The sequence below is a fragment of the Macaca nemestrina genome, chromosome 5 (assembly GCF_043159975.1).
Source record: "Macaca nemestrina isolate mMacNem1 chromosome 5, mMacNem.hap1, whole genome shotgun sequence".
Taxonomy (NCBI): domain Eukaryota; kingdom Metazoa; phylum Chordata; class Mammalia; order Primates; family Cercopithecidae; genus Macaca; species Macaca nemestrina.
In genome coordinates this window covers 153,027,159-153,053,146 of record NC_092129.1, presented here as the reverse complement: position 1 = coordinate 153,053,146, position 25,988 = coordinate 153,027,159, and the positions used below count along the sequence as shown (strand labels likewise).

Genomic DNA, 25,988 nt, shown 5'->3' with positions numbered 1-25,988 from the left:
GCACATACTATACACTCAATAAATATATTTGTTGAACAGATGAATGAAAAAATGAGGCAGACTTAGCTTGCTGATGGATTGATTGGGGAGGAGGAATGGAGAAAGAGGACGACCTTTCAGTTTTGGCCCAAATAACTGAATGACATGTGGTGCAATTTCTGGATGGGGAAGCCTGGAAGAGACAGGCTTTAGGGGTAAGAACAAGAGCTCCATTTTGTACGTATTAGAGAGAGTTATTAAAGATCTCAGAGAAGATGTCCCATAAGCAGTTGAATTCATGAGCCTGGAGCTCAGGGCAGAAGTTAGGGGCCAGCAAGAGAAGTTTGGGAATCTTCATTGGTTATAGACGGTATTTAAAGTCAGGAGGTAATAGGTGATAAGTCTAGATTAAGGAGAGGGTCAAAGATTGAGCCCTGAGGCACTTCAACATTTAAACTTCAGGAGAAGCCCATTAGATACAAAGGAAACCTGTAGAGAGTAGTGTCCCTGAAGAAAACAAAGGAAGGAGGGAGGGAGTGACCAAGTGTATCAGATGTTGTTGGGAGAGTGAGTAGGATGGCCCCAGATTTGTTGACTTTGGCAAGTGTGAATTCAGACAATGGTGGCAACAAAAGCATGATTGTAGTGATTTGAGAGCTGACAGAACTACAGGGGCACCTTACTCAAGCTCCCGTATTAAGTGGTAGAGTTAGAAGTGAACCAAAGTCTTAGGCCGGGCGCGGTGGCTCAAGCCTGTAATCCCAGCACTTTGGGAGGCCGAGACGGGCGGATCACGAGGTCAGGAGATCGAGACCATCTTGGCTAACACGGTGAAACCCCGTCTCTACTAAAAAATACAAAAAAAACTAGCCGGGTGAGGTGGCGGGTGCCTGTAGTCCCAGCTACTCGGGAGGCTGAGGCAGGAGAATGGTTAAACCCGGGAGGTGGAGCTTGCAGTGAGCTGAGATCCGGCCACTGCACTCCAGCCTGGGCGACAGAGCGAGACTCCGTCTCAAAAAAAAAAAAAAAAGAAAGAAAAAAAGAAGTGAACCAAAGTCTTGATTGTGGTGATAGTTTACTGGGTTTATGCATGTCAAAACTTATTTAAATGTATACTTTGAAGTTTATTTTGGGTACCATTTTATTTTGTGTACAGTTTATTGTATGTCAATTATATCTCAGTAAAGCTGTTACCAGAAAAAAAAGAAAAAAAAAATGAACCGAAGCTCCACTGCACCGTGACTTCTGCATGTTGGGCTCCAGTTCCCTGTTTACAATTGTACACTTCGGGATTTTGTGACACATTTCAACACTGGACCGATCAGACCTCTCCCTTAGTCATTGGACTGCGCTGTCTTTTCTGCCCGTGACCCAGTCTCGCGCCCCATGACCCTCTCCTAAAACACGCGCAGTCTCCTCTCTCTTTCCCTTCCTCTCTTGTCTCTTCCTTGCCTACCAGCCTCACCTGATGGGCTCGTGTTCTCTCCGTCCCCGATCCACTCGGGCTCCGGCGGCTGCTGCTTGGGCGCCTTTGGCATCGCGGTGGCAGTTAGAGCTAGAAACGAGAGTTACAGATAGAAACTAGAATATGCTTAAAAAAAAAAAAAGTATGCCTCAACTCCTTCATACTAGTAGGAAATTATTATGGTCATTCCTGGAGTCTCGCGGCGTCGGGAGGTCACGGCGTCAGGCTTCCCAGACCGTCGTAAACGCCATGTGGACGCGACTACAGTAGGCGGACGCCGGCCCCGCCCCGTCATTGCAGGCCACGCCTCCACTGTACCAGGGCCACGCCCCCGAGATGACGGCGAAGCTCGCACGTGCGCAGCCGGGGGTGGGGTTGGCCGCGGCGGCTTGGAGAACCAGCCCCATCGGGGTTCCCCGCCGCCGGAAGCGGAAATAGCACTGGGCGCCGCCACAGCAGCTGTAACTGCCACCGCGATGCCGAAGGCGCCCAAGCAGCAGCCGCCGGAGCCCGAGTGGATCGGGGACGGAGAGAGCACGAGCCCATCAGGTGAGGCTGGTAGGCAAGGAAGAAACAAGAGCAGAGAGGGAAGAGAGAGGAGACTGCGCGTGTTTTAGGAGAGGGTCATGGGGCGCGAGACTGACCGGGCCCGTGCGGAGGTTACTGCGCATGCGTGCCGTGGGCCCAGGAGGAGTTTGCCGGGCAGGAGTGGGTTTGGAATCGGGGTTAAAGGAAAGAGATCCAAATGTCGCACGTGACCTAAGTGAGACTGGGCAAGAGAAAAGAAAGAGCATATGGCACCGAGGGAGAGTTGGGGAGAAATGGAAAAACCTTGCTTAAAGAATTTGGACATCCGCCCACCACACACTGTATTCCACCAGGAATATATGAGCTCTGCCTCGACCTCCTCTTCCCCCTGCGCGCGCACACACACACTTTGGGAGCCTGTGATCCCACTTGTTTCTCAAGAGAGGGTGACTCCTTCATAGTTTCTTTCTTTCTTTTTTTTTTTTTTTTTTGAGACGGAGTCTCGCTCTGTGGCCCAGGCTGGGGTGCAGTGGCCGGATCTCAGCTCACTGCAAGCTCTGCCTCCCGGGTTCACGCCGTTCTCCTGCCTCAGCCTCCCGAGTAGCTGGGACTACAGGCGCCCGCCACCTCGCCCGGCTAGTTTTTTGTATTTTTTAGTAGAGACGGGGTTTCACCATGTTGGCCAGGATGGTCTCGATCTCCTGACCTCGTGATCCACCCGTTTCGACCTCCCAAAGTGCTGGGATTACAGGCTTGAGCCACCGCGCCCGGCCCATAGTTTCTTTCTTAAGACACCTCTCTCACTCAAGTGGAGCAAGAGTGTAGATTTTTGATGTTGGAATGAGGGTTAAGGTTTACTTAAAAGCAGCGAAAGTTTGTTAAGCGCCTGTTTGTAATTAAGCACTGTATATACTGTGCTTTGAGAGAGGAAGGAAAAAAACATTAAGATATCCTCCCAGGGTTGAAGTCACTTTTAAGGGGGAGATAAATGGACACAACTAACTACAGTAGGTACACAGTAGCTAATTTTAGAAGCACTTATTGGATGTCTGCTGTATACCAGGTACTGTGTTGGAGGAATTGGGAATGTAGAGATAAAAGATAAGAATTTCCTTCAAGGGACAACCCAATATAGTGAAGGGTGAGAGCATTAACCAGACAGACAGTGGTTGTCAGAGTATGATGAACATGCTTTTTTTTTTTTTTTTGAGACGGAGTCTCACGCTGTCGCCCAGGCTGGAGTGCAGTGGCGCTATCTCGGCTCACTGCAAGCTCCGCCTCCCGGGTTCACGCCATTCTCCTGCCTCAGCCTCCCGAGTAGCTGGGACTACAGGCGCCCGCCACCTCGCCCGGCTAAGTTTTTGTATTTTTAGTAGAGACGGGGTTTCGCTGTGTCAGCCAGGATGGTCTCGATCTCCTGACCTCGTGATCCGCCCGTCTCGGCCTCCCAAAGTGCTGGGATTACAGGCTTGAGCCACCACGCGGCCTGAACATGCTTAAGAATGCTATGGGACTGAAGAGAGGTGGAGCATCTACTCCCATAGGTAAGGGAGTGTCAGCGAAGCCTCCCAAGAATATGTAATAGCTCAGTACTTTTTTTTGACGCATAGTCTAGATCCATCACCCAGGCTGGAGTTCAATGGCATGAACATGGCTCACTGCAGCCACTACCTCCTGGGTTTAAGGGATCTTCCTGCCTCAGTCTCCCAAGTAGTTGAGACTACTGGCATGTACCACCACACCTTATTTTTAAATTTTTTGTAAACACAAGGTCTGGCTATGTTGCCCAGGCTGGTCTCAAACTCCTGGGCTCAAGTGATTCTCCTTCCTCGACCTCCAAAAGTGCTGGGATTACAGGCATGAGCCACTGCACCTGCTCCCCAGAGTTTATTCATGAAAGATCGTCGTGAATTAGTAAGGGGAAGCGCATTCCTAGCCAAGGAAGTTTGTGGAAAGGTAGAGATGTAGGCAAGCCTGACTGGTCCCACTAGAGCCTGGTAACTAGTGTGATGAAGTCATAAAGATGATCAGGAGACAGATAATGAAAGGCTTTAGATGCCATCCCGAGGAGTTTAATCCTAAAGACATTAAGAAGGAAGGCCCATTGAATTGCATAAGGAATGATTATGATCAGTTCACCCTATAGCACTGAGCAATGGAGAATGGCCTTGAATTGGTCAAGATGGAGGCAGGGAGACCATTTAGGGGGCTCTGGCCATGATCTAGGTGAGAAGTGGTAAGGGGATAAGCCAAGCTCTGAAGAATAAAGAGTTACTAAGGAGGTGGCATTGATCGGAACTGAGAACTGATGAAATTAAGGGAGGAGAATTAAGGATGACACTTAAGTAACCCAGTGACTGGTAGACTGTTAACTGAAAGCAATAATGGGCAGGAGAGTAAGAAGTGAAAAGAGATAAGATCAACTTTTGAATGCTGAGTTGGGTATTTCTGAGGAATTTCTAAAAGGAAATGGCAAGAAGAGAGTTTGTTTAGTCACTGTGGAGAGACAACTAGACTAGGAGTAAAGACACAGGCAAGTATAGTTGAAGTGCTGGATGTGGAAGTCTCCTAGAGAGTGTTTGCAGATTGAACAGAAAAGAAGGTGAAAGGTGGGAACCCTAAAGAACTTCAGCAATTGCAAGAAGCAGGTAAGGAAGGAGGCTGAAGAGATGAGACTGAGAAAGGCAAACAGCCAGCGAAACTGGAGGCAAACCAGGAGTGGGCAAGATCCCGGAAGTTAAATAATGATAGAAAAGAATTAAAAAAGGTGTGGAGGTAGGCAGCATGGAACGCTGCAGAGAAGTCAGGCAAAATAAGAACCGAAAAATACTTTGCGGTTTGAGGAGCTAAGGGATCAGTGGCAACTCTGGCAGAAGTAGTGTTCATTCGGAGATGATACCAGATTGCAGTATGTTTCAAAAGGTATGGGAGGAGAGAAAGTGAAGTTCGTGTGAATTATAATTTTGAGACCCAATGAGGACAAGAATACAAAACAGTAACGGGAGAGAGGGGTATAAGGGTAAGGAAGGCTTTCTTTTTTGCTTTGAAGGAGCAGCTTAAATGATACACGAAAGGAAAGAAGGCACAGTATATCTCTAGCCACACTTAACTTTTTCAGTTCCTTGGGGATTATACTTTCTCACAATGAACCTGTTCAGAGGCTCTTCCTGTCCCTATGATCAGGTGGATAAGAGTGATTAAAGTACAAAAGATTTTTTTGGTTTTGGTGGGGTTTTTTTTTTTTTTTTTTTTGGTGACGGAGCCTCACTGTTGGCAGGCTGGAGTGCAGTGGCGCGATCTCAGCTCACTGCAGCCTCAATGGCAGGGTCAAGCCGTCCTACGTAGCTAGGACTACGGGCACACACTGCCGTGCCGGGCTAATTTTTTGTTTGTTTTTGTTTTTTGTTTTCTGTAGAGATGAGTTCTTGCTATGTTGCCCAGGCTAATCTTGAACCTCTGGCCTCAACCTTGGTCCCCAAAATGTTGGGATTACAGGCATGAGCCACTGCGCCTGGCCAGATTTAAAGGAAGGAGCGATGGTATGGCTGTGTTAGTCCTTGGGGAGAAATTCGTGTCTGGGATGAGTCAGTCCTCTGTGTTGGTAAGGTGAGCTGATCGTGTTTTTCCTTCTTAGGTACTTCAGTGGATCCTTCCTCCTAATGTCTTTAGGATTAAACTCCTTGGAATAGCATATAAAGCCTTTTATTAATCCCACACAACTTTTCAACTCTCACATTAGTCACCCAATACTGGGCTCAGATGTTTTTTTCTTTGATTTTTTTGTTTGTTTGTTTCTTTTTTGTGGTTTGTTTTTTGGGGAAGAGGAGGGTCCCAAATTTTGAAATGTGTTCTGGATGGAGGATGCAGATTAAGCAGACGGACATAAGCATGCCTGGGAATTCATAAAGGATCAGAAAGAAGCCAGTATGGAGACCATAGGTGTGGGTCAGGAAACAGAAAAGATAGGGTAGGGCCCTTTTAGTCTGTGAAGCCTTTAACTATTGGGATTGTCTCTCATTACCTCCAGTTTTTTGGAAAAGTAGATGCACCATAAAACTTTCCTGAATAAATGATTACTTTGGAATACATGAAATTCTGGTTTGAGAATATTTTAATGTAGTAGATGGCGGATACCATTGACCTTTTTTTTTTTTTATATATACTTTAAGTTCTAGGGAACATGTGCACAACGTGCAGGTTTGTTACATATGTATACATGTGCCATGTTGGTGTGCTGCACCCATTAACTCGTCATTTACATTAGGTATATCTCCTAATGCTATCCCTCCCCCCGCCCCACAGACTTCTTTTTTTGAGACGGAGTCTCGCTCTGTCACCCAGGCTGGAGTACAGTGGTGCGATCTTGGCTCACTGCAACTTCCACCTCCTGGGTTCAAGCGATTCTCCTGCCTCAGCCTCCCAAGTAGCTGGGACTACAGGTGTGCTCTACCACGCCCAACTAATTTTTGTATTTTTAGTAGAGATGGGATTTCACCATGTTGACCAAGCTGGTCTCAATCTCCTGACCTCATGATCCACCTGCCTTGGCCTCCCAATGTGCTGAGATTACAGGCGTGAGCCACCACACCCGGCTAATTTTTTTTTTTTTTTTTTTTAATGTTAAATACTGAAATGCTTATGGGTAGAATTAGATAGCAGTGGATGGAAGGGATGTTTTGGAAGGGAAGATAATAAATAGGCCTAAGCCTGAAGGGAAATCATGAGGTTGCTGGCTGCTCCAGTAGGGGAGGGAGTTGGACATGGTCCTCCACCTTCAGGGAAACAAGGATGGACGGAGGGGTAGAGCTAGAATCTGTTGAATCAGTTTTGGCTTTCCTGGGAACACAGGCTAAACAGTCTCTCAGGTTACTCTCTAGAATGAAAGCACACAGGTTAATATGACACAATGTGATTTGTGCTATAATATTCAAGCAGAACAAGTAAGGCATAGACCCAGGTGTTCATTTGCTTACCAGATAACTCTATTTACATGGCCTGTAGGTTTTACAAACAACATGTCCCCCTAGCCAGGCACAGTGGCTCAGACCTGCAAGTCCAACAGTTTGGGAGGCTGAGGCAGGAGGATTGCTTGATGCCAGAGGTTCGGGATTAGCCTGGGCAACATAGTGAGACCTCCTCTCTAAAATATATATATACTTTTTAATTAACCAGGCATAGTGATGCTTGCCTGTAGTCCTAGCTACTCAGGAGGCTAAAGCGAGAGGATCACCTGAGCCTAGGAATTTAAGGTTACAGTAAGTTATGATCATGCCACTGCATTCCAGCCTGGGTGACAGAGCAAGACCCTGTCTCTTAAAAAAAAAAAAAAAAAAAGGAGGGTGTGGTGTGTGTGTTGTATACATGTGTATGTATACATACGTATCTCCCAAATTGAATTTATAATATCTTCTTCCTTCCTATAAGATCTTCTCTTCCACTGCCTCCTTAATTAATAAATGGTACCACTTAGCCCAGCTAATTTTGCCGGCTAAAAACAAAGGAGTCATCTCTGAGTGCTTTTTTTCTTTTTTTTTGAGACGGAATCTTGCTCTGTCACCCAGGCTGTAGTGCGATAGTGCAGTCTCAGCTCACTGCAACCTCCGCCTCCTGGGTTCAAGCAATTCTCCTGTCCCAGCCTCCCGAGTAGCTGGGATTACAGGCGCCCGCCACTATGCCCAGTTAATTTTTTGTGTTTTTAGTAAAGACTGGGTTTCACCATGTTCACCAGGCTAGTCTTGAACTCCTGACCTCTAGTGATCCGACTGCCTCGGCCTCACAAAGCGCTGGGATTACAGGCGTGAGCCATCACGCCCAGCTGGGTGCTCTTTATTCCCCACCTCTAGCCCCATCCTGTGAATTCTTCTTTCCCCTTGTCACCACCACCCAGACTGCTCTGACAGCCTCCCCAACAGATTTCCCACTATGCTTATTCCCTCCCATTCTTGCTCTACTCTGAAGCCAAAGTGAAACTTTAAAAGTGTGAAAGCGATCAAACCAATAAAATCCCCAATCCTTAACCTTACTACAGGGCCCTCACTCCAGCCTTCCCTTGCACCATTCTCCCCTCAGTCTGTAAGCTTAGCCATACCAAACCTTTCCCTGTCTCTCAGTGTGTGTGCTTTCTCACAGCTGGGCCTGCGCACAGCACTGGAATTGCACCATGTCTCTGACGAACTTCTCATACTCCTCATTACTTCAGTTATTAGCTTAAATGTCATCTTTTTAGAGAGGCCGCCACCAGAGATGAAGCCAGCCTCTCCTCAACCACCAAGTAGGCTTTACCTTTTCTTTTGGAACCTTCAGTACACCTGGAATTACCTATTTAAAAATCTCTCTTCCTATAGCCTGTAAGCTCCAGAGGAGACCACGGTTGTCTTGTTCATTGTTATAATCCCCTATGCTAGCACAGTATCTGACATGTGGTAGCTGTGTAGTAAATAAATACTTATTGGATGAATGAATAGAGATGGGAATGATTATTTCTGCCGGAGTTGTGAGACAGTAAAAATATTTAGGGAGTGATAGTTAAGCTAGAAAAATAATAAAATAGGATGGAAGCTACAGAGATCTTGCAGGGGAGATCAGACTGGGTTGGAATTTGTAGATAAGCATTCACGATCTCTGCTTAACTTTCTAGACAAAGTGGTGAAGAAAGGGAAGAAGGACAAGAAGATCAAAAAAACGGTGAGAAAATGAGGGTTGAGGATAAGAAATGACTATGGGTGTTTCCAGGCTAAATAAATAGCCATGTGAAGGAGGTGGGAGGTCCAAGGGAGGAGAGAAGATCTTGTCAAGAGAAGAGTTAGGCTGGGCATGGTGGCTTACGCCTGTAATCCCAGCACTTAGGGAGGCAGAGGTGGGAGGATAGCTTAAGCCCAGGAGTTTGAGACCTGCACACTCCATTCTCCACTAAAAGAAAAAAAGAGAGAGACAGGAGGTAAGGTGAGGGTGGAGTGGAGGGCCAGTGGGCCCATGTGTGGCAGAGCACAGCTTGATTGGATTGCTCTTGGAACCATGTTTACCTGTATCTTAACTCCCTTGATAGTTCTTTGAAGAGCTGGCAGTAGAAGATAAACAGGCTGGGGAAGAAGAGAAAGTACTCAAGGAGAAGGAGGAGCAGCAGCAGCAGCAGCAGCAACAGCAACAGCAACAGCAGGTACAAGTGCCACAGGGCCCACCAATCCCTTTGCAGCCCATGTTGCTCCACTCAGCTGATGGGGAACCTTCTGTGAGGCAGAAATACAGCAGGGGCCTGGGCTTCGTTTTCTCATTCTTCTTTTGCTCTCAGCAGCAAAAAAAGAAGCGAGATACCCGAAAAGGCAGGCGGAAGAAGGATGTGGATGATGATGGGGAGGAGAAAGAGCTCATGGAGCGTCTTAAGAAGCTCTCAGTGCCAGCCAGTGATGAGGAGGATGAGGGTAAATGACCTGAGGGGGAATGGGTACCTGGAATCCATGAGTCATGGAGAGTGATGCCTCATACCTTGATCTTCAAGTTGGATTAAACTGGGGGGCCAGACATTGTAATTGTTTCCTATCTCATGTTCTCCCCTTGTCATTTCAGTACCCGCCCCAAAACCCCACGGAGGGAAGAAAACCAAGGTAAGCCATCTGTGTGGTAAACAGACCCCAAGGATGCAATCTTGACCATCCTACTGACTTCTGTGGCCCTTTCATTCTCTAGGGTGGTAATGTTTTTGCAGCCCTGATTCAGGATCAGAGTGAGGAAGAGGATGAGGAAGAAAAACATCCTCCTAAGCCTGCCAAGCCAGAGAAGAATCGGATCAATAAGGTGACAGTGGTGGCTCGATCAGTCACTCTCGCTCCATTTAGCACCTTCTGGCCATGGTGGAGTAATTTCCTGCTTTTAAACTAGCTCTCCTCGATCTGTCTTACTTATACTGTTAAAATCATCTTTTTAAAATACATGCCCAGGCCAGGCACAGTGGGTCACACCTGTAATCCCAGCACTTTGGGAGGCCGAGGCGGGCAAATCACGAGGTCAAGAGATCGAAACCAGCCTGACCAACATGGTGAAACCTCATCTCTATTAAAAATACAAAAATTAGCCAGTCATGGTGGTGTGCGCCTGTAATCCCAGCTACTTGGAAGGCTGAGGCAGGAGAATCACTTGAACTTGGGAGGCGGAATTTGCAGTGAGCCGAGATTGAGGCACTGCACTCCAGCCTGGGCAACAGAGCCAGACTCCATCTCAAAAAAAAAAAAAAGCCCTTTTTATCACTCAGACATCTTCAGTGATTCTGTTGCTTTAAGCACAGAACCTGAAACAAAGCCCCAGGTCCTTGCTCTTCTACTTGTGACTCTTCTGCGTGTGCATCTTAGTCCATGTCCATTTGCCCTCTCAAGAAAGCCTCCAGTGCTAGTGCCATCCACTCCGGTTGCGCACTTGCCTGACTTATAATCCTTAACCTTGCTGATGTTCCCTAGTTGTCTCTTCACTATCTAGTCTCAAGCTGGAGGGTAGGGTTTTTCTGGGTCTCATTTTTCGTCAGCAGCACTCAGTACAGATGGTCTCCAACTTATACTTAGGCATACGGTTTTTCTACTTTATGATAGTGTGAAGGTCATACTCATTTAGGATACTCCTCAATTCATGATGGGGTTATGTCCAGATAAACCTATAGTAAGTTGGAACTATCACTTTTGATTTATGATACTTTCAGTTTCTGGTGGTTTTATCGGGACAGGATGCAACCTGATCATAAATGGAGGAGCATCTGTATGGGTAACACAGGAGACTCTAGAAATGCTTATTACACAGCAAAGTAGCACAATAATTTGTACGTATGTGTTTAATGTGTATGTGTGTCTCCTCCAGGCCGTATCTGAGGAACAGCAGCCTGTGCTCAAGGGCAAAAAGGGAAAGGAGGAGAAGTCAAAAGGGAAGGCTAAGGTGAGAGAGTAACTAGCAGGAGGAGGTATTGGGGCCCAGGAATTAAAGCATTTCATCACACCTGTCTTTTCCCTATTAGCCTCAAAATAAATTCGCTGCTCTGGACAATGAAGAGGAGGATGAAGAAGAAGAAATAATAAAGGAAAAGGAGCCTCCCAAACAAGGGAAGGAGAAGGCCAGGAAGGCAGAGCAGGTGTGTGTATTTGGTGTTGGGGGAAGGTAGAATGAGGGACTAGGGCTCCAGGGTTCTTATGGGAGAGTCACGATCTGGGGATATGGTTACTATCCCAGCAAACCTTTTTTCTTTTCTTTTTCTAGGGGGAACGGTGGGGTTGTTGTTGTTTTGTTTTTGTTTTTATTTACACAGGATCTTACTCTGTCACCCATTCTGGAGTGCAGGGGTGTGAACACGGCTCACTGAAGCCTCAACCTCCTGGGCTCAACAGATTCTCGTGCCTCAGCCTCCTGAGTAGCTGGAACTAGAAGTGTGCACCACTACCCCTGGCCAATTTTTTAATTTTTATTATGGAGACGAGGTCTCACTATGTTGCCCAGGCTGGTCTTAAACTTCTGGGCTCAAGCAGTGCTCCTGCCTCAGCCTCCCAAAATGCTTACAGGTGTGAGCCAGTGTGCCCAGTTAGCAAACTTTTTCTATAAAGGGCCTTGTAGTAAATGTTTCTGGCTTTGCAGGCCACATATAATCTCTATTACATATTCTTTTTTTTTTTTTTTTTTACCAACTCTTTGAAAATACAAAAACTATTTTTATAAAGTTCAGGAGCTGTGTAAAAACAAGTATGAGGTCAGCCTTGGCCCGTGGGCTGTAGTTTGCAAACCTGATCCAGTGAGGAAAGGGCCTGGAATTTATCTCAGATGATCTGGGTCCTGGCTCTGCCTTCACTGGCTCTGACCTTAAATACATCTTCCCATCCCTTTGGGTCTCACTTGTCTCCTTTGTGTGATAGAAGGAGGAATCTGGAGATCTCTAGGGTCCCCATGCCTCCGGCACTTCCTAGTTCTGTGATTCTGCTTGGTTCCTCTGACTGTACACTAGAGATTCCTGATGTTTTCTTTTCTTTTCTTTTCTTTTCTTTTTTTTTTTTTTTGAGATGGAGTCTCACTCCGTTGCCCAGGCTGGAGTGCAGTGGCGTAATCTCGGCTTACTGCAACCTCTGTCTCCTGGGTTCAAGCAATTCTGCCTCAGCCGCCTAAGTAGCTGGGACTACAGGCACGTGCCATCATGACCGTCTAATTTTTTGTGTTTTTAGTAGAGACAGGATTTCACCATGTTAGCCAGGATGGTCTCAATCTCCTGACCTTGTGATCTGCTTGTCTTGGCCTCCCAGAGTGCTGGGATTACAGACATGAGCCTCCGCACCCAGCTGGCTACCTGATCTTTTCTTCGCATGTTAACAGGGAAACCACAGAAACTCATTTTATGCAAATGAAACTCTTGAAATCCACTTACTCCACTTCAGTTACTTTATATTGGGAGTTACGTTTATAGGGACATACGCGTTGTCACATTTCATACATATATATTCATACCATTTGTTTTGTACCATTCCTGGTAGCAGAAATTGGTAAAGGACTACAGGGAAACTAGGGGCTGGATATGAGAATGAGAGAGGATCCCAAGATATTTTAGGACTCTGAGTAGTGAAGGAAAGAGCTGACTGCGGAACTGGGGCAGGGACAGGGTGCAGATGACATGAAATCTGAGTTCTAGAAGGAGTCCGTGGGTTTTTTTGTTTGTTCATTTGTTTGTTTTTGATATGGAGTCTCGCTCTGTCACCCAGGCTGGAGTGCAGTGGCACAGTCTCCACTCACTGCAAGCTCCACCTCCCAGGTTAACACCATTCTCCTGCCTCAGCCTCCCAAGTAGCTGGGACTACAAGTGCCCACCACCATGTCCAGCTAATTTTTTGCAATTTTTAGTACAGATGGGGTTTCACCGTGTTAGCCAGGATGGTCTTAGATCTCCTGACCTCAGGATCTGCCCACCTTGGCCTCCGGAAGTGCTGGGATTACGGGCGTGAGCCACTGCACCCAGCCGGGGTCCCTACTTTTGACCATCCCTGGGTTCTCACAGGGTTCAGAGGAAGAAGGAGACGGGGAAGAAGAGGAGGAGGAAGGAGGAGAGTCTAAGGCAGATGATCCCTATGCTCACCTTAGCAAAAAGGAGAAGAAAAAGCTGAAAAAACAGGTAAGACCTTGGTTCTTAGCGGTCAAAAGTAGGGGATTTTTAAACACTTCAACTAGGGGACATGCGATTGGGAATAGGAAGGACAGCTTTGGGGGCTACTCCAGGTAAAACAATCGGAGTAGGAAAATAATTGTGTTCTGTGAGCCTTATCTCAATGTCTGATGACATGGGGTGTTTCACTTTGGGGTTTTTTTGTTTGTTTTTTGAGACAGGGTCTCACACTGTTCCTCAGGCTGGAGTGCAGTAACGTGATCTCTGCTCACTGCAGCCTCAACCTCCCAGGCCCAAGTGATCCTCCCACCTCAGCCTCCCGAATAGATGAGACTATGGGTGGCACCACCATGCCCGGCTAAATTTTGTATTTTTTGTAGAGACGGGATTTTGCCATGTTGCCCAGGCTGGTCTCAGACTCCTGAGCTCGAGAGATCCACCTTCCTCAGCCTCTGAGAGTGCTGGGATTACAGGCGTGAGCCAGCATGCCCAGCCAGCATGGGCTGTTTCATGGTGATGGGAAACTGATAGACTGTGGCTTCAAATGTAGTTTTTCCTTCCTTCTCAGATGGAGTATGAGCGCCAAGTGGCTTCATTAAAAGCAGCCAATGCAGCTGAAAATGACTTCTCCGTGTCCCAGGCAGAGATGTCCTCCCGCCAAGCCATGTTAGAAAATGCATCTGACATCAAGGTAAGGTCTCAGGGGGCCCCTTCCAGTCCACTTGCCTAGGGAAGAGCCAGTTCTCTCATCTTCCCTGAGTGGCCATGGTGTGTGAATGGGTTAGTTAGTAGGAAGAAAGATTGGAGGCATTTTCCACACCTTGGGTTCTGCCAACTTGAGCAAGAAGATAGAAAAACCAGTAGAAGTAGGGTCCACCCTCGGCAGAAAATAGTGTGGGACAGACTACACTAGCTGAGGACGCATGGGACTCCCATTACAGGCAGTGGACAGGGCAGGGACTGGCTGTGGGGAGAGGAAGGGGATTATGCTGGAGGTATCGGTTTGTCAGAGGCTTCCCTGCAGGGAGAAAGTGACTACTCCTGTCCCAAAGGGAGAATTTTCATGTGATCATCCCTTCCCTCTGCCACCTCTTTCCTGATGGCTGCAGCTGGAGAAGTTCAGCATCTCCGCTCATGGCAAGGAGCTGTTCGTCAATGCAGACCTGTACATTGTAGCTGGCCGCCGCTACGGGCTGGTGGGGCCCAATGGGTGAGAGGAGGGAGCTGGAGGCCAAAAAGGGGAGGAGCCTGGAGGGATAAGAAGAGATTTCTCAGTGGTGGCCGGGTCCTAATAGCTTTTATTCCCCAGCAAGGGCAAGACCACGCTCCTCAAGCACATTGCCAACCGAGCCCTGAGCATCCCTCCCAACATTGATGTGTTGCTGTGTGAGCAGGGTGAGGCCTCTGGGGAGAAAAGGGGCTTGGTGGGGTGGGCAGTTGGGTAGAAAAGCCAGCCAAGAATAGAAGAAATTGTGGCTATGGAGTTGGAAGGGATGTGGAGGGAGACTGGGGACTGGGAAAGGGATGCTAACGAAAGGAGGGGAGAGTCAATGAGGAACTTGTTTTATTTGGAACGAGTACAAAAAACTGGGCAGGGTCAGGCAAAACAGAAATGCAGTTGAAGGGAAAGAAGGATGAGACTCTTGGCTCTTGAGGCTGCCTGACTGTTCTCCCTCTGCCTCCCAGAGGTGGTAGCAGATGAGACACCAGCAGTCCAGGCTGTTCTTCGAGCTGACACCAAGCGATTAAAGCTGCTGGAAGAGGAGCGGCGGCTTCAGGGACAGCTGGAACAAGGAGATGACACAGCTGCTGAGAGGCTAGAGAAGGTAGAGGAGATGGCGCAGGGGACACGGGCTAAGACTCGGGGGTTCCTGGGACCCTCAGACATGTGTCCTCTTCTCCCTCCTCCCAGGTGTATGAGGAATTGCGGGCCACTGGGGCAGCAGCTGCAGAGGCCAAAGCACGGCGAATCCTGGCTGGCCTCGGCTTTGACCCTGAAATGCAGAATCGACCCACACAGAAGTTCTCAGGGGGCTGGCGCATGCGTGTCTCCCTGGCCAGGTGGGCATTCACCTCACTGCCCTCCCTTCCAACCTCAGACCACCAGGGCCCTTTCCCTCTATCCCTTCTCATTCTCCAAGGCAATAGGGAGGCTCAAGGCTTACCTCTCCCTCCTTACTATCTGTGTTGTGAGAGCTTAGGGTCCTTCTGTTTCTCTCTACCTGGTGGTGAGTTCTCATCACCATACCCTGCAGCTGGGCGCAGTGGGTCACGCCTTCATGCCTGGAAGGCAGGGGCAGGAGGATTATCTTGAACCCAGGAGTTTGAGACCAGCCTGGGCAATATAGCGAGACCGTATCTTCACAGAAAGGGAAAAAAAGCATATCCTAGCCTGGGCAACATAGGGAGACACTGTCTCTACAAAAAATTTAAAAATTAGCTGGACTTGGTGGTGCACGCTTGTGGTCACAGCTACTCCGGAGGCTGAAGTAGAAGTATCACTTGGACCTGGGAGATTGAGGCTACAGTGAGCCCTGACTGTGCCATTGCATGACAACCTGGGCAACAGGGCAAGGCCCTGTCTCAGAAAAACTTAAACCATATCCTGCCCAAGAACTTCTCTGAGGAGAGCTTGGGAAGGAGTGCTCATGGTCTCAGGCTCTATCTCCCTGAATTTTCTCTGGGGTTGTCTGTGCAAGGATCTTTCTCTCCCTGACCCTGCCCTCTGCCCCCCACCCTCTAGGGCACTGTTCATGGAGCCCACACTGCTGATGCTGGATGAGCCCACCAACCACCTGGACCTCAACGCTGTCATCTGGCTCAATAAGTGCGTTACGGCCTTTGCATCATTGGTTCCCATTCTGCACTTTCTTCCCCTTCCTGCCCTGTTTTCCTTTAGCCGTTCTCCACCGTGCCTGTGACGGCTCTATCCAGACCCCCCTTTTCCCTCCCAGCCCCCATTGTCTGCCTGCTTCCCCTGACTTCTCTCTCACTTGACCGCTGTGACACTTACACCCTGTTCTCTGAAACCCAGCTACCTCCAGGGCTGGCGGAAGACCTTGCTGATTGTCTCCCATGACCAGGGTTTCTTGGATGATGTCTGCACTGATATCATCCACCTCGATGCCCAGCGGCTCCACTACTATAGGGGCAATTACAGTAAGTAGGATTGTGTGTGGATGCAGGGAAGAGATAGAACCTTGAAAAGAGGTCTGAATGGGAGGGCCTATTTAGGTAAACTGAATCCTGTCAGAATTCCAGACAGTGATGCCTACCCCGTCACCACCAATCCCTGGTTGTCCCTTTGCTGGGGAGAGGAGCAACCACTGATGCCCAGTCCCCTCTTCTGCCCCAGTGACCTTCAAAAAGATGTACCAGCAGAAGCAGAAAGAACTGCTGAAGCAGTATGAGAAACAAGAGAAAAAGCTGAAGGAGCTGAAGGCAGGCGGGAAGTCCACCAAGCAGGCGGTGAGCACCTGAGGGACTTCTGGGCTGGGGACCACTGTTCTCTCCTGACAGTGGAGGAAGAGGGAGACTCTGGAACACTGGCCTACATTTCGAGGACTGCTGTGCAGGACACAGATTTCTCTTTTTTCGTCTTCCTCTCCAGGAAAAACAAACAAAGGAAGCCCTGACTCGGAAGCAGCAGAAATGCCGACGGAAAAACCAGGATGAGGAATCCCAGGAGGCCCCTGAGCTCCTTAAGCGCCCTAAGGAGTACACTGTGCGCTTCACTTTTCCAGACCCCCCACCACTCAGCCCTCCTGTGCTGGGTCTGCATGGTGAGTGCCGGGGCCTCTCCTGCTCCACAGGAAGCACCAGAAGCATGTATGTGCGCCCCAAACTCTCCACCAAGGTTGAGATTGCTCCTGTTCTCCAAGGCCAGCACATCAGAGGAACTTTACAGGGACTGAAAATAATATAAATTGCTGCTTTTCCTGGCTTTCAGGTGTGACATTCGGCTACGAGGGCCAGAAACCACTCTTTAAAAACCTGGATTTTGGCATCGACATGGATTCAAGGAGTGAGTTGGCGGGGTTGGCTCAGAGATGTGTAGCAGGAGCCACAGGGAGAGTCTCTGGGGACCTCTTTGACCACCTGTCTTCCATCTTGCAGTTTGCATTGTGGGCCCTAATGGTGTGGGGAAGAGTACACTGCTCCTGCTGCTGACTGGCAAGCTGACACCGGTGAGTCCTGGAGCCAAGAAGGGAGAGCATGAGAAATGTGAAGACACAGCTGCTTGCCAGAAGCTGGAATCGGAGCTTCTCGAGAATGTAGAGTTAAATACAGAACTCATCATAGATGATTCATTTCCCTAAGAGGAGCAGTAGAGGAGGAGAAGAGCCTAGATCAGTTCAGGGAGGAGAGCTAAGAGAATTGGGATCGAACTAGGGGGCACACCCACGTGTTTTGGTTATACAAGAAATATATGTCTTTTATAGAACAATTAAAAATTGCATAAACGGGTTGGGCACAGTGGCTCACGCCTGTAATCCCAGCAGGGATCACTTGAGGTCAAGAGTTCCAAACCAGCCTGGCCAACGTGGTGAACCCCGTCTCTACTAAAAATACAAAAATTAGGCGGGTGATGGCACACATCTACATCCCAGCTACTCAGGAGGCTGAGGCAGAATTGCTGGAACCTGGGAGGCGGAGGTTGCAGTGAGCTGAGATTGCACCATTGCACTGTAGTCTGGACAACAGAGCGAGACTCCATCTCCAAAAAAAAATGGCCTGGTGTGGTGGCTCACGCCTATAATCCCAACTCTTTGGGGGAGGCTGAAGGTGGCGGATCACTTGAGCTCAGGAGTTAAAAACCAGCCCAAGCCCGATGCGGTGGCTCACACCTATAATCCCAACACTTTGGGAATCTGAGGCGGGTGGATCACCTGAGGTGGGGAGTTCGAGACCAACATGGAGAAACCCCATCTCTACTGAAAATACAGAATTAGCCAGGTGTGGTTGCGCATGCCTGTAATCCCAGTTATTTGGGAGGCTGAGGCAGGAGAATCACTTGAACCCAGGAGGCAGAGGTTGCAGTGCACTGAGATTAGCCAGGATGGTCTCGATACCCTGACCTCACGATCTGCCTGCCTCGGCCTCCCAAAGTGCTGGGATTACAGGCATGAGCCACTACACCCAGCCCTTATTCCTTTTCTTATGCATACTTGTCCCTGGCCCATTTCTGGTGTTTGTCTTCCCTTCAGAAAAGTTGGTGTATGGTTGAGGTCAGGACATTGAGACCATCCTGGCTAACACGGTGAAACCCCGTCTCTACTAAAAAAAAACCAAAAAATTAGCCAGGCATGGTGGCAGGCGCCTGTAGTCCCAGCTACTCGGGAGGCTGAGGCAAGAGAATGGTGTGAACCCAGGAGGCGGAGGTTGCAGTGAGCCGAGATTGCGCCACTGCACTCCAGCCTGGGTGACAGAGCTAGATTCCGTCTCAAAAAAAAAAAGTTGGTATGTGGAGCTGCAGTGCCTTTTCCCCTTACCCTCCTCTTAACTACTTTCTCTTCCCTTGCAGACCCATGGGGAAATGAGAAAGAACCACCGGCTGGTAAGTTGGTATTGGGATTTAAGGAATGGTAATCTGATGGAGGAAGTGTGACTTTAACTGACCACCTCCCTCTCTTCTCGGGCAGAAAATTGGCTTCTTCAACCAGCAGTATGCAGAGCAGCTGCGTATGGAGGAGACGCCCACTGAGTACCTGCAGCGGGGCTTCAACCTGCCCTACCAGGATGCCCGCAAGTGCCTGGGCCGCTTCGGCCTGGAGAGTCACGCCCACACCATCCAGATCTGCAAACTCTCTGGTACCACTGCAGGGGCCGGGGAGGGCACCCTTCACCGTATCATTCATGTCTACAAACTACCTAGAGGCACCGGGAATGAGGGAGCCTCAGTTCACAAACTGGCTTATCTTGAGGGTTTGCCTTCAGACTGTGAGGTGCTGGAAGGTGTGACAGCCCTCCCCTTCCTTTGCTACAGGTGGTCAGAAAGCGCGAGTTGTGTTTGCCGAGCTGGCCTGTCGGGAGCCTGATGTCCTCATCTTGGTGAGTGAGCTGGGCTGTAGGAGAAGGGATAAGGGTAACAGTATGGAAGATGGGAGTTGCAGTGCTCAGTCATGGAATTCCTCCTCTGTAGGATGAGCCAACCAATAACCTGGACATAGAGTCTATTGATGCTCTAGGGGAGGCCATCAATGAATACAAGGGTGGTAAGTCAGCTGAGAGTATGCCCTCCTCCCTGCTCCATGGGGACCAAGCTGTAGTGTCCTTCACTGCAGCAGGGCCTAGGACTCCCTTATTTCATGTTCTGATTTCCCTCTTCCTCCTTTCTTCCTGCCCTCTGTTCTTACTATCTTTCTTTAAAGCTGTGATCGTTGTGAGCCATGATGCCCGACTCATCACAGAAACCAACTGCCAGCTGTGGGTGGTGGAGGAGCAGAGTGTTAGCCAAATCGATGGTGACTTCGAAGACTACAAGCGGGAGGTGTTGGAGGCCCTGGGTGAAGTCATGGTCAGCCGGCCCCGAGAGTGAGCTTTCCTTCCCAGAAGTCTCCCGAGAGACATACTTGTGTGGCCTAGAAGTCCCCTGTGGTCTCCCCTTCTCATCTGAAGACTGCCTCTGGCCTGCAGCGGACCTGGCAACCACTCAGGCACATGAAAGTGGAGTGTGACCTTGATCCCACTCTGACTGCATCCATTTCTCTGAAAGACTTGTTTGTTCTGCTTTTCTTCATATAACTGAGCTGGCCTTATCCTTGGCATCCCCCTAAACAAACAAGAGGTGACCACCTTATTGTGAGGTTCCATCCAGCCAAGTTTATGTGGCCTATTGTCTCAAGACTGTCATCACTCAGAAGCCTGCCTCTGGTTTACCCTACAGCTTCAGGCCCAGCTGCCCCCGGTCTTTGGGTGGTGCTGTTCTTTTCTGGTGGATTTAATGCTGAGTCACTGGTACAAACAGCTGTTGAAGCTCAGAGCTGGAGGTGAGCTTCTGAGGCCTTTGCCATTATCCAACCCAAGATTTGGTGCCTGCAGCCTCTTGTCTGGTTGAGGACTTGGGGCAGGAAAGGAATGCTGCTGAACTTGAATTTCCCTTTACAAGGGGAAGAAATAAAGGAAAGGAGTTGCTGCCGACCTGTCACTGTTTGGAGATTGATGGGAGTGTTGGAACTGTTCTCAGTCTTGATTTGCTTTGTTCAGTTTTCTAGCAGCTTTTAATAATCCCCTCATCCCCACTAAATGGATCTTGTTTGCAGTCTTGCTGACGGTGTTTGCTATTTGAGGATCATGGGATTCCTTTCCCCCAACCCTTCACGTGAGGAAAAAGCAAAGTGATTCATACCTTCCGTCTTGGAACTTGGGTCTCTTTTTTTTTTTTTTTTTTTGACAGAATCTTGTCCTTTCACTAAGGCTGGAGTGCAGTGGCACGATCTTGGCTCACTGCAGCCTCCACTTCCCAGGTTCAAGCAATTTTCCTGCCTCAGCCTCCTGAGTAGCTGGGATTACAGGCACACACTACCAGGCCCAGCTAATTTTTGTGTTTTATTAAAAACACAAAAGAGACAGAGTTTTACCATGTAGGTCAGGCTGGTCTCGAACTCTTGACCTCAAGTAATTCACCTGTCTTGACCTCCCAAAGTTCTGGGATCATAGGGGTGAGCCACTGCGCCCAACTTTTTTTTTTTTTTAGACAAGGTCTTGCTCTGTTGCCCAGGCTAGAGTGCACTGTACCCTCAGCCTCCTGGGCTCAAGCAATCCTTCCGCCTCAGCCTCCTGAGTAGCTGGGACTGCAGGCATGTGCACACTCAACTAATTTTTTTAAAAAATTTTTAGTAGAGACTGTCTTGCTATGTTTCTTAAGGCTGGTCCTGAACTCCTGACCTCAAGCAGTCTTCCTGCCTCGACCTCCCAAAGTGCTGGGATTATAGGCATGAGCCACCGCGCCTAACCAGAATTTGGGTCTCATTGTCCAAGCTAATCTCGTAAATGAGGAAGTGCTCTGCCCTGTGGTCAGGGACCAGGGTATTGATCCTCTCAAAAATTATTAAATCGGCTGGGCGCAGTGGCTCACACCTGTAATCACAGCACTTTGGGAGGCCAAGGCAGGCGGATCACGAGGTCAGGAGTTCAAGACCAGCCTGGGCAACATAGTGAAACCCCGTCTCTACTGAAAATACAAAAATTAGCTGGGAGTGGTGGCAAGTGCCTGTAATCCCAGCTACTCGGTTGTCTGAGGCAGAGAATCACTTGAACCCAGGAGACGGAGGTTGCAGTGAGCCGAGATTGCACCACTGCATTCCAGCCTGGGTGACAGAGCGAGACTCCATCTCAAAAAAAAAAAAAATTAAATTGTCCAGCCAACATGTACAGTACTGTGGGATATATAAGAAGGGAAGGGACAAGATCTGCCTTCATTAATAGTCTGGTTAGAGAAGACTTAAAAGTAAGCGTGACTAGGTAATGTAATTTGATCAATTGTCTAACATGTAGTACTCTAGATTCCTTTTTTTTTTTTTTTTTTTTTTTTTTTTTTTTTTGAGACGGAGTCTCGCTGTGTCGCCCAGGCTGGAGTACAGTGGCCGGATCTCAGCTCACCGCAAGCCCCACCTCCCGGGTTTACGCCATTCTCCTGCCTCAGCCTCCCGAGTAGCTGGGACTACAGGCGCCCGCCACCTCGCCCGGCTAGTTTTTTGTATTTTTTAGTAGAGACGGGGTTTCACCGTGTTAGCCAGGATGGTCTCGATCTCCTGACCTCGTGATCCGCCCGTCTCGGCCTCCCAAAGTGCTGGGATTACAGGCTTGAGCCACCGCGCCCGGCCAGTACTCTAGATTCTAAGTTGCCACATACTCAAAAGGAAACATTATCCACGGCTTGATTATTTGACAGGGTCACTTGAGGATAGACCTTGAAAAATAATGATTTGAATAATCAGGAAACGGAGCCATTTTTTAGAAGTAGGAAAAGAGCAGAGCTAAGGCTTGGGAGGAAGAACAAGCTAACCTGGGAGTTCATGGATGATAGCTGCTGTGGCCATTTTTCTTAAGAGTTAGACTGGGGAGATGGGTTTGGAAAGTAAAATACAGGTGGTGGGTAGTGGTATTAGGTGGTGATAGGCAAGGCGTGCTATAGAAACCTGAAGGGTGAAGCCCATAACTTTTGTTACGGGAATGGGGTAACTGAATCCTGCACTAGCTAGGGGAGATAGGGAGGGAAAGAAAAGGGCAGATGGAAAGAACAGATGTGGAGGTTGGGGAGAAGGGAGTGATAGGAGATGTATCCAGTTCCAGAGGGAATATGGAGAGCTGTGTGGCTAAGATTTAACTGTTTGGACATTTAATTTGGGGAAATTGTTTTCCAGCCAAGTGAATAAATAATACTGGACCTCAGGTACAAGCTTCATACAACAAGTGAAGGTTTGGTGTGGAGACAGCTGCATAGTCAGGGAACACTCTAAATTAGAAATAAGGAGACGGGGCGTGGTGCCTGATGCCTGTAATCCCAGCACTTTGGGAGGCCGAGGCAGGTGGATCACGAGGTCAGGAGTTCGAGACCATCCTGACCAACGTGTTGAAACCTCATCTCCACTAAAAATACAAAAAAATTAACCGAGTGTGGTGGTGCACACCTGTAGTCCTAGCTACTCAGGAGGCTGAGGCAGGAGAATCGCTTGAACCTGGGAGGCAGAGGTTGCAGTGAGCCGAGATCGCACCACTGCACTCTAGCCTAGGCAACAGAGCAAGACTCTGTCTCAAACAAAAAAAAAAAGGCATGAGGAAACATGCCTCTTACGGAATTTGAGGGGGAGAAGTCAGGGTCTTGGCCGTGACCTTGGACAAGCCATTAGCCTCTTGATACCTCTTTTCTCATCTGTAAAATGAAGGTGGTAGTACCTACTTCACAGGGTTATTAGGGGATAACCTAGCCTGGGCAAAAGAGTGAAATTCTTGTCTGGAAAAAAAAAAAAAAGGTTCTTTGTTTTGTTTTTGAGATGAAGTTTTGCTCTTGTCAGCCAGGCTGGAATGCAATGGCACGATCTTGGCTCACTGGATTCACTGCAACCTCTGCCTCTTGGATTCAAGCGATTTTCCTGCCTCAGCCTCCAGAATAGCTGGGATTACAGGCAACAGTCACCATGCCCAGCTAATTTTTTTATATTTTTAGTAGAGACAGGGTTTCACCATTTGGTCAGGGTTGGTCTCAAACTCCTGACCTCAGGTGATCCACCCGCCTCAGCCGCCCAAAGTTTTGGGATTACAGGCATAAGCCACCACGCCTGGCCAAATTTTCATAAATGATTTGAAAGAAAATGAGCTCTTTTTTTTTTTTTTGAGACAGAGTCTTGCCCTGTTGCCAGGTTAGAGTGCAGTAGCATGATCTCGGCTCACTGCAACCTTCACCTCCTGGTTCAAGTGATTCCCCTGCCTCAGCCTCCCGAGTAGCTGTGACTACAGGTGCGTGCCACCATGCCCAGCTAATTTTTGTTTGTTTGTTTTTGAGACAGAGTCTCACTCTGTTGCCCAGGCTGGAGTGCAGTGGCGTGATTTCAGCTCACTGCAACCTCTGCCTCCCAGGTTCATGCCATTCTCCTACCTCAGTCTCCTGAGTAACTGGGACTACAGGCGCCTGCCACCTCGCCCGGCTAAGTTTTTGTATTTTTAGTAGAGACAGGGTTTCACTGTGTTAGCCAGAATGGTCTCGATCTCCTGACCTCGTGATCTGCCTGCCTCGGCCTCCCAAAGTGCTGGGATTACAGGTGTGAGCCGCTGCGCCTGGCAATTTTTGTATTTTTAATGGAGACGGGGTTTCACCATGTTGGCTAGGATGCTCTCCATCTCCTGACCTCGTGATCTGCCCGCCTCGGCCTCCCAAAGTGCTGGGATTACGGGTGTGAGCCACCGTGTTTGGCCGAGCTCATTCTTAAAATACAGTAAAAACTTTAAGCTCTCTTTAAAGGTTCTTGTGGCTTGTTGCAGGAGATAGAAGAAAGAGGGTGAGAAGTAGGCAGTAGATGGAACCAGAAAGAAAGAGACACAAAGTTGTGACCACTAGGCTGTGACATGTTTGGGTTTTTTCACTTGAGCTGTATACTTCTTTGGTATTTCACGTCCTAGCCTGGTCCTTAGATTATGTCTTCTCAGGTCTTCTCCCAGTGCACAGAGCAACAACAGACTGACCTGAACACCCCCCACACACACCAAGCCTGGGCAAGGGGAAGGTATAACTACCCACTTTGGGCCTAAATGCAGTGAGGCCTTTGAGAGATATTAATAAAACATTGTTGCCCCCTCATGTGGCCAATGCCAGAAATACAGCTGAGACACGTGTTCCAGGGCAATGTAGCAGCATCAGCAACTGGGAATTTGTTAGAAATGCAAATCTCAGGATCCATCCTGACCTACTGAATCAGAATTTTGCTGGACCCTACCCCCAATTTGTCTTTTTTTGTTTTTGTTTTTGAGATAAAGTCTCGCTCTGTCACCCAAGCTGAAGTGCAGTGGTGTGATCTCGGCTCACTACAACCTCCACTTCCCGGGTTCAAGTGATTCTCCTGCTTCAGCCTCTCAAGTAGCTGGGATTATGCGCGCAAACCAACATGCCTAATTTTTGTATTTTTAGTAGAGATGGGATTTCACTATGTTGGCCAGGCTGGTCACAAACTCCTCACCTCAGGTGATCTGCCCACCTTGGCCTCTCAAAGTGCTGGGATTACAGGCATAAGCCACTGCATCCAGCCCAAATTTGTTTTCTAATAAACTCTTCAGATGATTCTGATGAATGCTAACAGACTTGAAAACCACCGTTCTCAACCCACGTTAAACATGTTAATATCTTCAACTGCCCCATATCTGCCACACACACTCCCCCCTCAAGTGATAGATCCTTTTTTCTTTTTTCTTCTTCTTTTTTTTTTTAGATGGAGCTTCACTCTTGTTGCCCAGGCTGGAGTGCAGTGGTGACACGATCTTGGCTCACTGCAAGCTCCGCCTCCCAGGTTCATGCCATTCTCCTGCCTCAGCCTCCCGAGTAGCTGGGATAACAGGTGCCAATCACCACGCCTGGCTAATTTTTGTATTTTTAGTAGAGATGGGGTTTCTTCACGTTGGCCAGGCTGCTTTTGAACTTGTGACCTCAGGTGATCCACCCGCCTCAGCCTCCCAAGGTGCTGGGATTACAGGCATGAGCCACCGTGCCCAGCTTTAATTTCTGGTTTTAAGAAGAGTGGGGGCCAGGCACGGAAATGGGGAAATGGAGTTTCCCTATGTTGCTTAGGGTAGTTTTGAACTCCTGGGTTCAAGTGATCCTCCCACGTTGGCCTCTCAAAGTGCTGGGATTACTGGCATGAGCCACTGTGCCTGGCCAGAGCCACTTTGGGAAGAGCAATCTATACTTACCCTTTTGTTTTTTGTGACGGAATTTTGCTCTGTCACTCAGACTGGAGTGCAGTGGCACGATCTTGGCTTACTGCAACCTGCACCTCCTGGGTTCAAGCGATTCTCCCGCCTCAGCCTCCCAAGTAGCTGGGTTACAGGCACCCAGCTAATGTTTATATTTTCAGTAGAGACGGGGTTTTATCACGTTGGCCAGGCTGGTGTCAAAACTCCTGACCTCAGGTGATCCACCCACCTCGCCCTCCTAAAGTGATGGGATTACAGGCATGAGCCACCATGCCTAGCCTTTTTTTTTTTTTTTTTGAGACAGGGTCTTTCTCTGTTGCTCAGGCTGGATTGCAGTGGTACTATCATAGCTGTGGCCTTGAACTCCCAGGCTCAAGTGATCCTCTCGCCTCAGCCTCCCAGGTAGCTGGAACTAAAGGCATGTGCCACCATGCCTGGCCTTTTTTTTTTTTTTTTTGTACAGACCCGGTCTCCCTATGTTGCCCAGACTGGTCTGAAACTCCT

At 48.6% G+C, this 25,988-nt stretch overlaps 1 protein-coding gene across 2 annotated transcripts; it reads left to right on the top strand.

The window, feature by feature from the left end:
* The first annotated feature begins 1,836 nt into the window (after positions 1 to 1,836).
* On the top strand, positions 1,837 to 20,348 carry LOC105498608 (ATP binding cassette subfamily F member 1). Of its 2 annotated transcripts, none has more exons than XM_011770780.3 (25): positions 1,837 to 1,993; positions 8,610 to 8,656; positions 9,018 to 9,128; positions 9,264 to 9,390; positions 9,536 to 9,573; positions 9,656 to 9,763; positions 10,811 to 10,885; positions 10,965 to 11,078; positions 12,978 to 13,091; positions 13,651 to 13,773; positions 14,192 to 14,292; positions 14,392 to 14,477; positions 14,769 to 14,908; positions 14,995 to 15,143; positions 15,826 to 15,909; positions 16,117 to 16,241; positions 16,438 to 16,550; positions 16,693 to 16,864; positions 17,032 to 17,106; positions 17,199 to 17,269; positions 18,607 to 18,639; positions 18,725 to 18,893; positions 19,069 to 19,133; positions 19,225 to 19,297; positions 19,454 to 20,348. In XM_011770780.3, exons 1-25 carry the CDS (start codon positions 1,921 to 1,923, stop codon positions 19,618 to 19,620), a joined length of 2,553 nt encoding a protein of 850 aa, XP_011769082.2. In that variant the 5' UTR covers positions 1,837 to 1,920; the 3' UTR covers positions 19,621 to 20,348. The 2 variants fall into 2 exon arrangements, with proteins under 2 accessions (XP_011769082.2, XP_011769081.2); XM_011770779.2 differs by having other exon boundaries at positions 9,261 to 9,390.
* Positions 20,349 to 25,988: the final 5,640 nt, after the last annotated feature.